The 16,483-nt window shown below is 43.3% G+C and overlaps 2 protein-coding genes across 9 annotated transcripts in view; one reads left to right on the forward strand and one right to left on the reverse strand.

Annotated features, from left to right (window-relative positions):
* Positions 1–16,167, reverse strand: part of trpm3 (transient receptor potential cation channel, subfamily M, member 3) — a 149,098-nt gene extending 132,931 nt beyond the window's left edge. For 7 of the 8 annotated variants that reach the window (XM_077600299.1, XM_077600290.1, XM_077600298.1 and 4 more), the window contains exon 1: positions 1,136–1,565. In XM_077600299.1, the coding sequence (XP_077456425.1) occupies positions 1,136–1,333 (198 nt within the window). In that variant the 5' untranslated portion in view covers positions 1,334–1,565. Of the gene's footprint in view, positions 1–1,135; positions 1,566–4,008; positions 4,071–16,066 lie in introns of those variants that run through there. The other variant, XM_077600296.1, reaches the window with a different exon arrangement.
* On the forward strand, positions 10,650–13,435 carry LOC144074960 (general transcription factor II-I repeat domain-containing protein 2-like). Its single transcript, XM_077601672.1, has 2 exons — positions 10,650–12,832; positions 13,013–13,435. The coding sequence occupies exon 1, from the start codon at positions 11,704–11,706 to the stop codon at positions 12,817–12,819; it is 1,116 nt and encodes a 371-aa protein (XP_077457798.1). The 5' UTR covers positions 10,650–11,703; the 3' UTR covers positions 12,820–12,832; positions 13,013–13,435.
* Positions 16,168–16,483: the final 316 nt, after the last annotated feature.

A 16,483-nucleotide genomic window follows, 5' to 3' on the forward strand; every position in this document is an offset into this window, starting at 1 on the left:
TCCACCCCATCTACCTGTCTTTATATTTAACTTTATTTATTGTATTTGTTAAATATAATGAATTTGGTTTTACTTTGGTTTAATGATAATTTGTTTCTTTCAAACCAGGGCTCTAATTTACGGACTTCATCAGAGACCCTCCTCAGTATTCATTCATTTTCTGTACTGCTTGTCCTCACAAAGATAATGGGGGTGCTGAAGCCTATCCCAGCTAACTACGGGCACCAGGCGAGGGACACCCTGAATCGGTTGCCAGCCAATTGCAGGGTACAAGGAGAAAGACAACCATTCACGCTCACACTCATACCCAGGGGCAATTTAGCATGTCTTTGGGATGTGGCAGGAAATCGGACTCACTGGAGAAAACTGACAAAAACGGGGAGAACATGCAAACTCCACCCCCTCAGGAACGACCTGGTATCAAACTCTCGACGCCCTAACCACTCGCACCGCCTCCCCTCTCCCCAGTGGTTCAAACTACAACTGCAAAAAATATTTGTGTCATCTATAAATAAAACTCATTTTAGTGTTTGTGATTGTGACCACTTTGCATACAATTCATATAAAGAATAACATTTACTGAACCCTGGCGGACTCCAAAACCAATGTCCAACCATGATAAGAAATAGACTCTCTTAACTTCTCAAATTGTTTTCCTCACTTAATAACTTCTCAGCCAGTCCAGTATTACACAGTACTTTTAACTAATATTTGGGCACAGAATCTAGATCTATGTCCACATTATAGACCATTTTAACTGCAAGTTACATTTCAAACACAGGCAGAATTGTTGCAGACATTAGCTCCAAAAGATCCCGAAATAGAGAAATCTGGGACAGACTGGACAACCCTCCTGGTCCAAATGGCTCAGATATCTATCAATGGCAGTGAACCAAGAAGTTAATTTAGGGACAATTTAGGGTGCTATCTTACCACACGTTTTTGGCATGTGGGAGAAAACCGAAGCACCCAGAAAAAACCAAGAAGTTGGTCAAGTACATTCCCATAATCCCTCGCTGCAGGACTTGCTGTCACATTCGACTTTGTAGTTGACAGCTCGCTGTCCTACTTCCCCCTGCCATGACCCCGATAGTCGTATACAGTGAAATGAATGGAGAGCAGCAAAACATCTCACCGGTGGCTGCTGAGATCCCAGCGGCCCCCTCTTGGTGGATCCCCCTCTGGAGCTCAGCCTTCTCCAAGACTCAGAGAAACGTCCTCTCGAGGTGAGACGTCCCGATGCCCCGGACGCCACGGACGCATCGTCGCGGGTGGCAAAGGTTTGCTCCTTTCGCGTGTCCCTGCGCTCAGCCCACTTCTTCTTGGAAGACATTGGTGAAGAAGATGCTCAAAGTAGGCCAGCCTTCTTCCTCAAACAGCAGCCACAGGTGGCATGTTGCTCTGCCAACTGAGAAACTCTTTGCAGCTTCTTGTCAGTGTCCGAGAAGTGACAAAAGACAAATGTTCCCTTTTGTCACTTTTGTCTCAGCGTTTGATCTCGTGGTCAGAGAAAAAAGCAGACAAAACCCCTATTTCAGCCCAGTCGGATAAGCCGCGACGCAGAAGCTGCACCCTGTTGCATGTTCTGCTCGTGTGCGTCGTTTTCCTCCTCACAGGCAGAGGGAGGGATATGAGTGAGAGAGGAGGAGCGCGGTTGAGGGCTTCTGAGATGCAGGTGAAAAAAAAGAACCTTTAGGTAATAGGAGCTCCGCTTTGAGTTGAAAGAGTGGAATGAAAAAGACCTGTAGATAATGCCATGTTCTCTCACTTTTAACACCATCTCGTTGTCATGGACAAGGAAATGAATCACCCGAGTCTCTTTTGAGTGCAAAAAGGAGCAAACGATGAAGCTCAGAGAAGAGCCATTCTTCCTTTACATGGAGGTGGTTCAGGCATCTGGTTAGGTTGTGGTCTCAGGTGACATGTCCCTGTAATGACTCTGGGCAGCTATTCTGGGAACACTTCATGATCTCTCCACAAAAAGTGAGATGAAGGCTTGTGTCAGGAGAACAAAGTCTACAATTTCCTGTTGATGCGAGTTCTGAAATGTGTTTCTAAAACAATTAAACAATGTGGCTTTCATGGGAGGTTTTTCAGACGTTTCAATATAAAATGGTACCTCTACTGACAAAATCAATTGATGGAGATGCCTTTTAAGTATAAAAGCCCTAATTTGTTCAAAGCTCCCCAATACTACTGACTAAACTCTTTAAAAGTTATCTAAGATTACCAGTTTTGTATTAAATTGCTGAAAAACACAGAGAAAAAATCAAAATATTTATTGAGCCATTAAAATTAATTTTAAAAAAACGTGCAAAAAATGTTCTATGTTTCTTAAAGGGTGAGTGCGAAGGTGAGAGAGGAAGTGTTGGGAGAGCAATTCTTTCATTTCATATAATTTCTATAATTTCAAAAGAAAATAGAGGATAGAGAATGTATATTTTGGTTTTGGGCGATGTTTGATTAAATTTTAGATTTTAGGTTTCGTACATGAATTTATTTCGTATTTTCGCATTGAGGCATTTCGTAATCTGAATATTTCATAGAAATGTTCGAAAGTAGAGGTACCACTGAACAATATTTTTACACATATAGTTTAATGTTTCTAATTCTAATAAAATGTGTCGCACGCATGAATCTATGTTACATTGTGGCTAATCATGAGTTAATTCACTCAACACAAACCAACTTTCTCTGAGACTTTTCGATAGTACAAGATCAGCAAGCATAAATAACAAGTGACAGTACGTAATTGCATTCATTCATGAACCGCCAATGAAAGGACATTATCCAATGCAGACTAATAAACAGCAGTTTTGAAGAATTCGTAGATAGTGTTATGACATGTCAGCCTCTCATCTATCCCTCTGTTTAACATCACGCGTCCTCCTCCACAAGGTTTCCACGGCAACCAAGAACTTAGATATCGCATCAGCTTTCTATTATATTCATCCAGTATACACCATGTATAACCTCCAGCAACCATGTCCAATTTCTACAATATCCACAGCCTATGAATATAACATTCTCATTTACAGAAGTTACTTCACCAAAAAGAAAAATGCATGCATGCCACATACAAAGCTCATTATTGGTCATGAATGTGAATATACTATCAGGTCATTTCGGGTCATCACTAACATTGTTACTGGTGAGTCTTTTTAATAGGCTTGTCAAAATGGTAGGCTTTTTTTCTATGTTCAATATAGAAAAAATATATATTCAAAAAAGTTCAAGCAAAAGTGCTTTGTATTTGCAGGATAATGAATAATAAAAAAACTAGACATTTTCACACAATAGAGAAAAAAAAGTGATTTTTTTTCACGTGTGTAATAATGTCTGTTCCAAAGCACCCATGTGAGGTGTTGAAATGTTCTCCACATTTAAATGCAGAAGTTAATCTGCTGGTGAGGAGGGGAAAAATGATTGTGCGCTTCCTTATTGAACTTTCATAAATCCATGGCTTAGTTTCTGCCTTAAATCTGAGCTTTGAAATTGCTGTCTCTAAATCCTGAGTATCTAGAAACCCGGCAAAAATTATACTACTGTTTGACACTCAAATTGTAACACGTGAGATGATTACTAGTGTTGCTCCAATCAGGTATCGGTACCAAAAAGGCACTAAAATTATGTGATCAATATGTTAGAGTACTAAAAAATAGCACACCGATGAGCTGCAATATGAACCTTTAGAGTTGTACTTTTCACCTAATAGTCCAACAACACATGCCTCTGTAAAAAAAAAGGAGGACTTGTTGTCCATACTGACGAGTGCAATTAATGGCAGACAAATAGTAAAGCAGTGCATGCAGTTAAGTATGAAAAGAAAAGTGGATAAAGATTTTTAAAAAAAGGTTGGTTCAGTTTCGACATTAAGTCATGCCATAGAGCTAGTTGTTAGAATCAGTATCAGGAGCCAAAAATATTATTGGGTCCCACATGAATGATTACAGGACATAGACTTCCAAAATAAAAGCCTATTATGATCATTAATTGCCAGGCCTTTACCTTGATCTCTGTACAGAGCGGAGTGAGAACTCTTCGACTGTGAGATTTTCTTGTCATCTTCCCTTGAGGACAAAAGGAAAGAAGAAGACATTCAGCAAAGAAATAAGTTCAAATATTGCTTTCAAAATGAGATCAGTCTGTTGAATGTATTTTGACAAAATAAATTTGTGGAATCTTTTCTTAGAATGTGCACTGAAACAGCAACTATCAAACCTAAAACAACAATTTCCCAACAAATCTATATTAATAACAACAAGCATATAAAGTTGAGGTGTCGGTTTAACGTCAAATTTTGCATGTGAGTCCAAGTCACCTGATATTAAGCATCTGCTATACACAATGGATTTAATACCTTAGAAACATATCAAGGGTTCGATCCCAAGTCTGAACCTTCCTGTGTGGAGATTGCATCTTCTCCCCACGATTGCGTAGGTTTTCTCCGGGTACTCCAATTCCCAAAAACATGCAGGGTAGACCGGTTGAGCAGTCTAAATTGCACCTAGGTGTATGTGTGTGGATGAATGGTTGTCCATCTCCTTGAGCCCTGCAATTGGCTGGCCACCAATTCAGGGTGTCCCCCGCCTGGGGATCATCGTGACCGGACGTTTGGTCGCCGGACTTTTGGTGGCCGGACTTTTGGTGGCCGGACTTTGGGTGGCCGGACTTTGGGTGGCCGGACTTTGGGTGGCCGGACTTTTGGTCGCTGGACGTTTGGTCGCCCAGACCCAAACAACTGGCGACCAAAAGTCCGGCGATAAAACAAGGTAAAACAACACGGTCTACGCATCAATAAAAGCCAACAATGGCCCTGAGCAGTTTCACTGAGCGGACATGTGAGTGTATAAGAGTTTGTATGTATATGAGTTGTCCCTTTAAGAAGGTACGTCAGTCAGGGTCTTAACAAGTTCTCCAACAAAACACAATAAAAGTACGGGAAATTTGGAGTTTTTCTTTAGCCTAATAATTAATAGGCCATTAAGTATGACTAAAAAATAATTCGCAGTTTGTATTTAGGGAATTTGAGCAACAATTTTAGATGGTAATTATCAATAACCTTCCGGGCGACCAAACGTCCGGGACCAAAAGTCCGGCGACCAAAAGTCCGGCGACCAAACGGCCGAGTACCGGAGATCATAGTTGGCTGGAATTGGCTCCAGCACCCACCACGACCGTTGTGAGGATAAGCTGTAAGGAAAAAGATTGAATATATTCATTCTTTTTCCATACAGCTGTATTGGATATATGATTGTGTTTTCTCTTTCTTATTCCTCAGGATTATTTTGTGGTTTGTAGCCCTTAAACTCAACCACTGCCATGACAGCATTAATTCAGTCATTTGCCGTAATGCGTATCCTCGTAAGGGTTGCGAGGGTTGCTGGAGCCTATCCCAGCTGACTTCGGGTGAAGGGCAGACTATATCCTTGACTGGTAGCTAGCCAACCATAGGGCACAAAGAGAGATAAACGACTAATCACACCCACAATCACACTGCCACCAGCGGGAATCGAGCCTGCACCTGCCCACACCGAAGTCAGGCAAGTGAGCTACTGCACCATCAGGTGCCCATGCAGCAATAAATATTATTTTTTTCTGAAATGGGATAGGGCAGCCCGACGCCTTGAGTGGTTAGCCAGTATTGGTGGGCAAACTATTCCACAAAGGGCCACAGTGGGTGCGGGTTTTCATTCCAACCCATAAAGAGGAGAAGCTTTTCACCAATCTGGTGTCCTGCAAGTGCAATCAGTGGATTGCAGTCAGGTGCTTCTTGTTTCAACAGAAACCCCATTGGTTAAACTGCCTGTACTGAATCAGTTGGAACAAAAACCTGCACCCACAGGAGCGGTTTGCCCCCCCCCTGGCATCGCATCAGGCCTGACAGCTCTGGGGTCCTGGGTTCAAATCCAGGTCGGTCCACCCGGAGTTTGTATTTTATCCCCGGGCCTGTGTGGGTATTTCCGGGTACTCCGGTTTCCTCCCACATTCCAAAAACATGCATGGTAGGCTGATTGGACACTCTAAATGACCCCTGTGAGCATCGTACCCTGCGATCGACTGGCCACCGATTCAGGCCCCTGGCCTGAAGTCAGCTGCGATATGCTCCAGCACCCCCCATGACCCGAGTGAGGATAAAGCGGTTCAGAAAATGAATGAAAGATTAGCTAACAATTAATGATCATACCACACACAGCCAAAATGGATTGAATGTCTATTGTCGTCATTCCAATCCCCTGAAAATGAAACGAATGTCCCGGGTTTCCACAGGCATGATCGGCTCCGAGACATCCGCACTTCCAGCCCAAATGGATTGAGCGTCCACTGTCGTCAATGGGAGAATAAATGAATGATCCTCTTATCGACCATCAGATTTGTCATCCTTCATTGCCAGTCAAAATATATTCATCTCACATTCTGGTATAACTTTGATAGATTTGCTCACGGAAGAAGGCGGGCTCATGCAGGATGAAAGAAACCAGTGGTGATGAAAAGTTAGGAAAGAGAAGCAAAGAGCCTTTATGTGAGAATTGTCGGTCACTTCGGCCTCTTGCATTACAATCATTCATTAGCAAATGTGCCAATGTTAAGCTCTGCTGTTGAATCCGAATGAGATGTTAGCCTGAAACTTTGATCGAATATGTAAATGTTTCTATAGTTTTATCAGCTGTATGCAGACAAATTCTCTTATCCTTACAGTAATCGAGAACATTTTATACATATACACGCACACACACAAATATATATATATATACATATACAGATACACATCTCATTTTCTGAACCGCTTTATCCTCATTAGGGTCTCAAGGGGTGCTGGAACCTATCCCAGCTGTCTCCGGCCCCAGGCAGGGGACACCCTGAATCGGTGGCCAGCCGATCGCAGGACACAAGGAGATGGACAACCATGTACATTTTAGAGTGTCCAATCAGCCTACCATGAATGTTTTTGGAATGTGGGAGGAAACCGGAGTAATCATTTTATAATTTTCAGGCCTTAGTGCAGACCTGCTTTAGACCAAATCTGATTAAATGCAGAATTCTAAATATGAAAAAAAAATCTTGAAATTATAGCAGTCAATATGTTGTACAAGTTGTAACGAATTAATTTGATTTTAGTTCATTTCTGTGGGAAACGTTCCATTTGAGTTACGAGTAAATCGACATATGAGCTCAGTCCCGGAACGAATTAAGCTCGTATCTCGAGGTACCACTGTACTTGCTTGTAATATGTCCAAAATAATTGTTCGTTGTTTCATATTGTTAATTAGCGATGCCAAATCTAATTGATGATCAAATTAAGCCACAAATATTTTGATAGTCAATTGATCCTTCCTGGCCTTTGTTTGTTTTATTTTGTCAAGACTGTGATAAGAAATAGTATCTGACAAAACAAAACAATATCCAAAGTAAGATTGATTAAAATGATCGGCATGTGATGTTTGCATTACCACCGCATCTAACACTAATTGCGACTTTTTCTTTTTGTGTGACGGAAAGGTTGAGGTGCATTTTTAAACAGGCTGCCGCCATCAATAATTCATGTGCAGCTTCTATATACAGGCACTACGGGGGTTGCTCTTTTGCTACTATTTGTACATTTACCCAAATACTTTGGCTTTGTGTATCTGATACGTCTTTACATGAAATTTTCCATGTATCCAATCAAAAAGCAAATCAACTGTGCAGCTAGGCCCATTTTCCTCCAATGTCTCAAAAAAACAAACACACAAATACCTTCAGATGACAAGCTGTTATTTAAATGAGAAAAAACAAATGTATATTCCTACTAAGGAAACATGAGAAATTGGTTGACTCAACATCAGGCGCTGTTCAATTTTTAGTTTGTGCATAAGCATTGGACTCTAATGAGGGAAAAACCTGTCTGGCGCGTATAGACGCCTAGAGGCAAAGTTACTGATCAGTGTGCGGTTGGACAAACGAAACAGGGTTGCATTTGTATGCTCACAGTAGTCCATAAATACCATGTGTACCTTCCAAACAGGTGATTAGTAAAGAGCAGGCCAGGTCTAAAAGTAGAGAGGGAGAGAAAAAAAAATAGAAAACTAAAAGTGTGGACTCATTTTATGATTTATGTAGGTGCTGATAATATTTTATCCATGTAGAGCAAGCATATGGTGTTTGACAGTCACCAGATGGAGGGATGAAACAAGAAATGGAAGGAATTGGGTAGCAAATATTATTTATTCAGTGCACTCTTCCCAACCAAAGTCGGTCATTACTTAACTTATTGACTATCATTGAAGGCGATTAGATGAACCAGATCTCTTCTGCAAATTAATGTTTTTAAATTGAGCAAAAAGTAAATCTGACATGTCAGCACTTACAACAGGCAAAATAAGGAAACAGATGAACAAACTTCCTACAGTTGCTTCAAGGTTATTTAAAAAATGTACACATTCACTGCCATTGATTAGACAAACCAAAACTACTTTAAAATTATTTTCATTTTTATTATTTAATTTGGTATTTTTTGTAAATTGAGACATGTTTTTTACATTGAATTACAATACTTTGTTGCACGATTTTTAATACTACCCCTGACAAGCTTTTGAAATGATAGAAGTATATAAATTTTGTATGAAATAATTATGCCTGGGTGGACGAGTGATTAGCACGTCGGCCTCCAAGTTCTGGGGTCGAGGGTTCAATCCCAGGTGGATCCTCATTGTGTGGAGTTTGCGTGTTCTCCCCAGGCTTGCATGGGTTTTCTCCGGGTACTCCTACCTGGGATAGGCTCCAGCACTCCCATGGACCTTGTGGGGATAAGCACTTTTCATTCATTCATTTATCTTCCATACCGTCCATCCGCGAAAGGGTTGCGGGGGTTGCTGGAGCCTAACCCAGCTGTCTTCGGGCGAAAGGCAGACTACACCCTAGACTGGTCCCCAGTCGGTGGTAGGGCCCACAAAGAGACAAACGACCATCCACACTCCCAATCAGACCACCACCAGCGGGAATTGAGCCCGTGCCTGCCCGCACCAAAGAGGAGGCGTTATTTTACACTGCACCCGTCGCGTGGCTTGATTTCTTTGTGCTAGTCCTAGACGTCTTTGGAGCCATTCAGCCGTGCATCCGCTGTCATGCACGCGGGATCAGCTGGGAGCAGTGGACGATAGTGCCGGGAGAAGAGGCAACGCTCCAGACCGTGCATTCCATCATTGTTATGGGAGCGTGAGATCTCTCCCCAGTCAGATGGAGGAGCTGTCGGTGCTTGCTGGGCTGCCATGGGAGAGTCGTGTGCTTGTGTGCTTTGAAGCCCCCCACCGGCCTCTCCTCTGCTGCTGATTAGGTGATAGGACAGCTTAGGAGAACCTAGGCAAGGAAGATGATCACCTCCAGACTACTGAGGGACTGTGAGGATCAGCTTGAAAGAGTGATTCTGCATATTTAACCTCGTTCTCAGTCTGCAGAAGGTCCCCTCCTTGTGCTCTTCCTGTGTGTGGCTCCAGTTTTTTACCTAGGTCTACAATGTCTTCTGTGTCTGTCTTGCTACTGCAACCAAGGAAATTTCCCGAATACGGGATGAAATAAAGTGCTAATCTAAATCTAATCTAATCATACCAAACTCAAACTAAGGAACCAAGCTCCTTAGTCTTTTAACTGCTTTATGTTTTTATTTTTTTATTTTCCAAGATGGCGACGCGCACGGGTGCAGCGGCTCAATGCTCTCCAGTTTGGGGTTTCGTTTTCTCAATCTTATCGTTATTTACTAACATCCGCGAGGCAAACTTTTTCTACAGTCGCCAGGATTTAATTACCCTCGGAAGGAGATGTGATATATCCATCACAACAGATTACCAAAGGACCTACGATATCCCCGAGGACATCTCGAGACCTCCGAGATCTCCGTGGATAGTCAGCCCACTCAGAGTACGACAGAGGCGGCGAAGGGAAAGAAAGCAAAAGCGCGGATGCCGGGCGGGCCTAGCTGCTAAGCTAAGGCAGCAACCACACTGAGCACCGCTTCCGAGTATCTTTTTGACCAACGCCAGATCCATCACCCACAAAATGGATGATTTGGAACTTCAGCTTGCCACCAACATTATTCTCATCACTGAAACATGGCTACACCCGCAAATCCCCGACACCGCGGTATCGCTAGCTAGCCGGACGCTATTCCGAAATGATCGTTCGAAAGAATTATCAGGGAAAAGCACAGGAGGGGGACTTTGCGTGTTCATAAACAATGAATGGTGTTGCGACAGTAGGATCATTAACACTCACTGCTCCCCTGATTTAGAGCTATTGGCGGTACGGTGCAGGCCCTTCTATCTACCTAGGGAGCTAACGGTTGTCATTGTAATGGCTGTCTACATCCCACCGGATGCTAATGTTAGCATGGCACTTAGCCTCCTGCTAACGGCTGTAAACAAACAGCAGCCTGACCACCCCGATGAAGTCTTTATTGTCGCTGGTGACTTCAACAAAGCGTGTTTAAAGACTGTTCTGCCTAAGTTTATCCAGTATGTGAAGTCTCACACCAGAGGAGATAAAACTCTAGACCAGGGGTCACCAAACTACGGCCCGCGGGCCGGATACGGCCCGCCGGCACATTTGGACCGGCCCTCTGAACAATACCAGAGACGCTATAGTTTTTATTTTTTTTTTTTTTAATTTTATTTTTTTTGGGATGCAGCCCGCCGGCACATTTGGACCGGCCCTCTGAACAATACCAGAGACGCTATCGGATTTATTTTCCTATTTGGCCTTGAAGACTGGGACGTTTTAATCTTGTGTTTGGTTCATTGCACCCCTGCTGAGCCCACAAATCTTCCCAGTGAATCGGGCCTTCGCATTGCTCCTTTGGTGACACGCGCGGGGAGAGTGTTTGCCTTTGATGCATGCGGGCATTCCACCGTTGCATGTGTGAGCAGAGTGTTAGCGAGACATCTGGACGATCGCAGGTGAGGGCGGAGCCCTGGTACCATGGCTATTGCGATGCTATTCAAGCATATAAAAACTGTGCAACCTGAACCTGTTTGAGAACGGAATAATGGCGAAAAGGTTAGTTAAGAGAAAAATTGATTCAGAATGCAGGGTATTTAACCTGCAGTGGACAAACGATTATTTTTTTGTTCAATGCAAAGAAAAGGCTGTTTGTCTCATCTGTCAAGAGACGGTCGCAGTATTCAAAGAATACAATCTTCGCCGGCACTACGAATCCCGTCACAAGGACAAGTACGATAGCGTGCAAGGCCAAATACGAGGAGACAAACTCTCAAAGCTAAAAGTTGGACTATTATCTCAGCAGACTACATTTCTACGCCAAGCTCAGCTGAACCAGGCATCCGTTCGGGCCAGCTTTCGGGTTGCTAAACTGATAGCAAGCAACGGTAAGCCTTTCACTGACGGAGAGTTTTTTAAGAAATGTATGGATGTTGTCGTGGAGGAAGTGTGTCCCGAGAAGAAAGATGCATTTAATGCCGTAAGTCTGTCGGCGAGTACAATCACCAGACGCGTTGAAGAAATCGGGAATAATGTCTATGCCCAGCTGCAGCAGAAGACGAAAGAATTTGACTTTTTTTCAGTGAAAGCACGGACGTGCAAGACACAGCGCAACTGCTCATTTTTATTCGTGGAGTTAGCGCAAACTTTGAGATATGCGAGGATCTGGCAGCCCTCCAAAGTCTCAAAGGGACCACAACGGGAGAGGATATTTTTGACAAAGTGTGCCAAACCATGGAGAAGTTGGAGCTGGACTGGTCAAAGCTGGCTAGCATCACGACTGACGGGGCTCCTAGCATGGTGGGCGAAACTCGCGGTTTAATAGGACGCATGAACCGTGAGTTGGAAAAAAGGGGTCTCACCGCCCCGCTACGAGTCCACTGCCTAATTCACCAGCAAGCACTGTGCTGCAAAGTGTTGACGTGGGATTCTGTAATGAAGGTCGTGGTGTCGTGCATAAACTTCATCAGGGCAAAGGGACTTAAACACAGGCAGTTCCAAGAATTCCTGTCTGAACTGGAGTCTACGCACGGAGATGTGCTGTACTACACAGAGGTCCGATGGCTGAGCCGGGGCAGAGTTTTGAGGCGTTTTTACGAGCTTCCACCCGAAATTAACGCGTTTCTTCATTTAAAAGACAAAACGGTCCCAGAGCTGATCAACCCAGAATGGAAATGGCACCTCGCATTTTTAACAGACGTGACAGAAATACTTACCCACCTTAACTTGCAGCTACAAGGCGAAGGGAAACTCATTTGCGACATGTATTCACACATAAAAGCATTTGAGGTGAAATTAGCGCTGCTTTTGGAACAAGTGAAAAAGCGCAACTTTGTCCATCTTCCTGCTACCCAAAACCTGTCGACAGAGAACCCAGCGGTCCCGTTCCCAGCTGAAAAGTGCGTGGAAGCACTGGAAATGCTGAAGGCGGAGTTCGGTGTGCGATTCACTGAACTACATGTTCATGCAAAAGAAATCCGTCTTTTTCAGAACCCCTTTGTTGCCGACATTGATGAAGCCCAGCCTTCATATCAGTTTGAGTTGGCTGAGTTACAGAACTGTGATGTTCTGAAAGACGCATTCAAGCTCAACAGTCTCATTGACTTCTATGCCTCCCTCCCAAACGACACATATCCAAACATTAAAAAACATGCAATGAAAATGTCCTCAGTTTTTGGCAGCACGTATATCTGCGAGAAAACCTTTTCTCGCATGAAACTGCTGAAAACTCCGATGAGATCAAGATTGACAGATGAACATTTGCATCAGTGCTTGAGACTGGCTGTAACTAGAATGGAACCTGATATTCAACTTCTCACCAGCCAGATGCAGGCCCACAGTTCACACTGATGAACAGACATAGGTAAGCTCACTTTTCTGATTTGAATGAGTCATTCTGAGCATAAACAAATATAATCATAATAAAATCTACTGGGATAAAATCCATCTTTACAACCATACTGGTAGTGAAATGTATTGTGCTGTGTAGGTGCGGTTTCACTTAGTTCAGTTTCTCAACCTGCTTCCTTTGTGGTTTTCACAGGGAAGTTGATGAGAGAGCTGCAAACAGCGGTGTCTACAAGCCTATTGGAACAAAAGGATTATAAGGAAGAAACACAAGAACTTTAGGAGACTGCTCATATGTGTCAGAGAGATTCTGCTCTGACAACTGAGCTGAACTTTTATCTGTTAAGATTGTGCATGGCACAACAGAAAGTTAATGTTCCATGGCTTTTTTTCTATGAAGAACCCAGAGAGAGTTATTTAGTTCTTATTTATTTCATAAATAGTGTTATTTATTTCCTGTTTTTTATGTGAAGAACTCAGAGGGGGTTATTTAGTTATTATTTATTTCATTAATAGTGTTATTATTTGTTTTCTGACTTTTTTCTGTAAAGAACCTGGAAAGGGTTATTTGGTTATGTGTGGCTTTCTGGAAAACAATAAAAAAAAAATTAAGCTCCCCTACGATCGTCACACTTTTTCTGTTACAAACTGACACCGGCCCCCCATCAGAGAAGGGAAAAGTTATGTGGCCCTCACAGGAAAAAGTTTGGGGACCCCTGCTCTAGACCATGTTTATTCTAATATCAAACATGCTTATAGCCTGCTTCACAGGAAATAACCCAAAGAAGATGTGGCAGGGAATACGACATATTACCAATTACAATGACAATAATGTGTCTGTTAACGCAGATGCCTCACTAGTTGAGGAACTGAACCGTTTCTTTGCCCGCTTTGAGACTGACAAATTAGACCCAGTCTCAACACCCCCACCACCACCCTGCAGCAGTTCACTGAAGCTTCAGGAATATGAAGTGAGACTGGTAATGTGGTCTGTTAACACCAGCAAGGCTGCTGGCCCCGACGGAGTACCTGGGAAGGTGCTCAAAGCCTGTGCTGACCAGCTGGCTGGTGTTTTTAAAAAAAACTTCAATTGTTCCCTGCAACAATCCATCATTCCATCCTGCCTGAAATCTGCCACCATTATCCCTGTCCCTAAAAAGCCAACCATTGACAACCTGAATGACTATAGACCTGTTGCACTCACGCCTGTAATCATGAAGTGCTTTGAAAAGTTGGTCGCCCGCCATATCAGGGATACAATCCCTCCCTCAGTTGACCTTCACCAGTTTGCTTATAGAGCAAATAGGTCCACTGATGACCCCATCGCCGTAGCTGTACACACAGCATTAAGCCACCTGGAGCACCATGGGAACTATGTGAGGATGCTTTTCATTTACTATAGCTCAGCCTTCAACACTTTAATACCGGACATTCTGGCAGACAAACTCTACCACCTTGGACTATCCTCTTCCATCTGCTGCTGGATAAAGAACTTTTTAACCAACCGACCACAAACTGTTAGACTTGGTCCCCACCTCTCTTCCTCCATTACACTGAGCACTGGCTCCCCTTAAGGCTGTGTACTGAGTCCTCTTCTGTACTCCCTGTACACATATGACTGTACACCGACCCACCAGTCTAACTCCATCATCAAATTTGCCGATGACACCACTGTGGTGGGACTCATCTCAGGAGAGGATGAGTCGGCCTACAGAGATGAGGTCGACAAACTGTCTTCGTGGTGCTCGGTGAACAATCTCACACTGAACACCACGAAAAATACAGAAATAATCCTGGACTTTCGCACAGCATAGATCTGGCCCCACTCCTCATGAATGGAGTATGTGTGGACAGGGTCCAGTCCTTTAAATTCCTGGGGGTCCACATCACGGATAAGCTCTCCTAGTCTACAAACACCACGGCAGTAGTGAAGAAGGCCCAAAAACGACTCAAATCCTCAGGGTACTCAGGAGGAACAACTTGGACACTAAGCTTCTGGTAACCTTCTATAGAGCCACTGTGGAGAGCATCCTGGCATACTGCATTACAGTATGGTATGCTGGAAACATGGCAGCAGACAAAAAGGCCATGCAGAGAGTGATTAACACTGCCCAGAAGATCGTCGGCTGCTCTCTGCCCTCACTGGAAGACATTGACAGCCCTCGTTACCTCAGCAGAGCCGTGAACATTGTCGGGGACACATACCACCCTGGTCACAACCTGTTCCAGCTGCTGCCCTCTGGCAGACGCTACAGGTTTCACAAAGTAGGGACAAATAGGCTTAAGGACAGTTTTTCCCCACAGCCATCAGGACTCTGAACTTGCGGTAGCATGACACATAATCCCTTCTGTGAAATAACTTAGGGGTGAGGTAACATGAAGGACGTTGGGCGGTGATCTGCCTCCTGCTGGCTGACTGAAGGTAAGTGAGGAGACAGTGAGAGGCAAGTGATCTGTTTTCTTCTTTGTTGGCATCTGCGAGGCAAACCTTTTCTGCAGTCGCCGGGATTTGGTTGCGCTCGAGGGGTGATGCTATGTATCCATAAAGGCAAATGCAAACGAGTCTGAAATTATCACTTATTTGGGCCTTTTGCCGGGAAAGCCCACTTTGTGGAGAAGCACTACCAATTTCGTCATACACAGCTGGGTATGATGACAATTAGGCTTTTGTCGAGTCAATGATGATCACAAAGCCTATGTCATGTTATTATTATTATTATTATTATTATTATTATTATTATTATAAAAGCCTTTGATGCTATTGATGGAGATACACAAACCGGAGTTGCTGTAAAAATGAACTGTTTTTACATTAACCAACAACAACTTTGCAAAATTACCCCACAAAACCATGTAACCAAGGAACCAGATCAACAATCTTCCTACTCTTGAAAATGTTTTAATGTTATTTCATAAATTAACTCTAAAATTAAGCAGATCTGCTCATAAATCAACTTTTACAAGAACCAAATCTCCACTAAAAATGTACAGATTTGACATTGTCAACACAATAACTTTAATATACTTTAAACACTCAATGGGAAAAAAATTGACAACCGTTTAACTGTTGTACCTGCCATAGTCTTGAACTTGTGATTTCTTGAACTTACTGGTTGCCATTGTTGGCGATAGATGTCCAATCTATTCTGACTGTGATGCAATGAAGGCCATATGTTGTTCAGAATAGATTGGACATCAATCGCTCTTAGTAGGAGTAATTGAGTTAGTGCGTAAATGGTTGGTTTCTTACCGCTTCTCAATCACGGATGCTCCTTACAGGACTTACTGCGTGACCTTCTGAATCCTCTTCTGCTCAAACAGGATCCCTCTTCCTTTGAATTAGAGCAGGAAAATAAAAAAATAAAATATTAAAACGTCAGAAGGTTAACAAGTGAAGAGACGAGGAGAGGGGAGAAGAGCACACAGGTGGTTGGCAGAGGAATGGAGGTTGGGAGAAAATGGCTGGCTCCAGGAGTCAGGGAAAGCCACAGGTGGGCAAGACGTCCTGGTGCGAGCAAGAGCGCCTGCGCACGTGTTTCACACTGTCAATCTGTATTAACCCAACTTAGAGACAACTGTCCCTTGTTCTCATCAAATGAACATCACTCTCTTATCATTGGACTGGTCTAATGTGGTTGACATAAAATGTTGGGAAACCACGATGATC

The sequence above is a fragment of the Stigmatopora argus genome, chromosome 5, assembly GCF_051989625.1.
Source record: "Stigmatopora argus isolate UIUO_Sarg chromosome 5, RoL_Sarg_1.0, whole genome shotgun sequence".
NCBI classification, from domain to species: domain Eukaryota; kingdom Metazoa; phylum Chordata; class Actinopteri; order Syngnathiformes; family Syngnathidae; genus Stigmatopora; species Stigmatopora argus.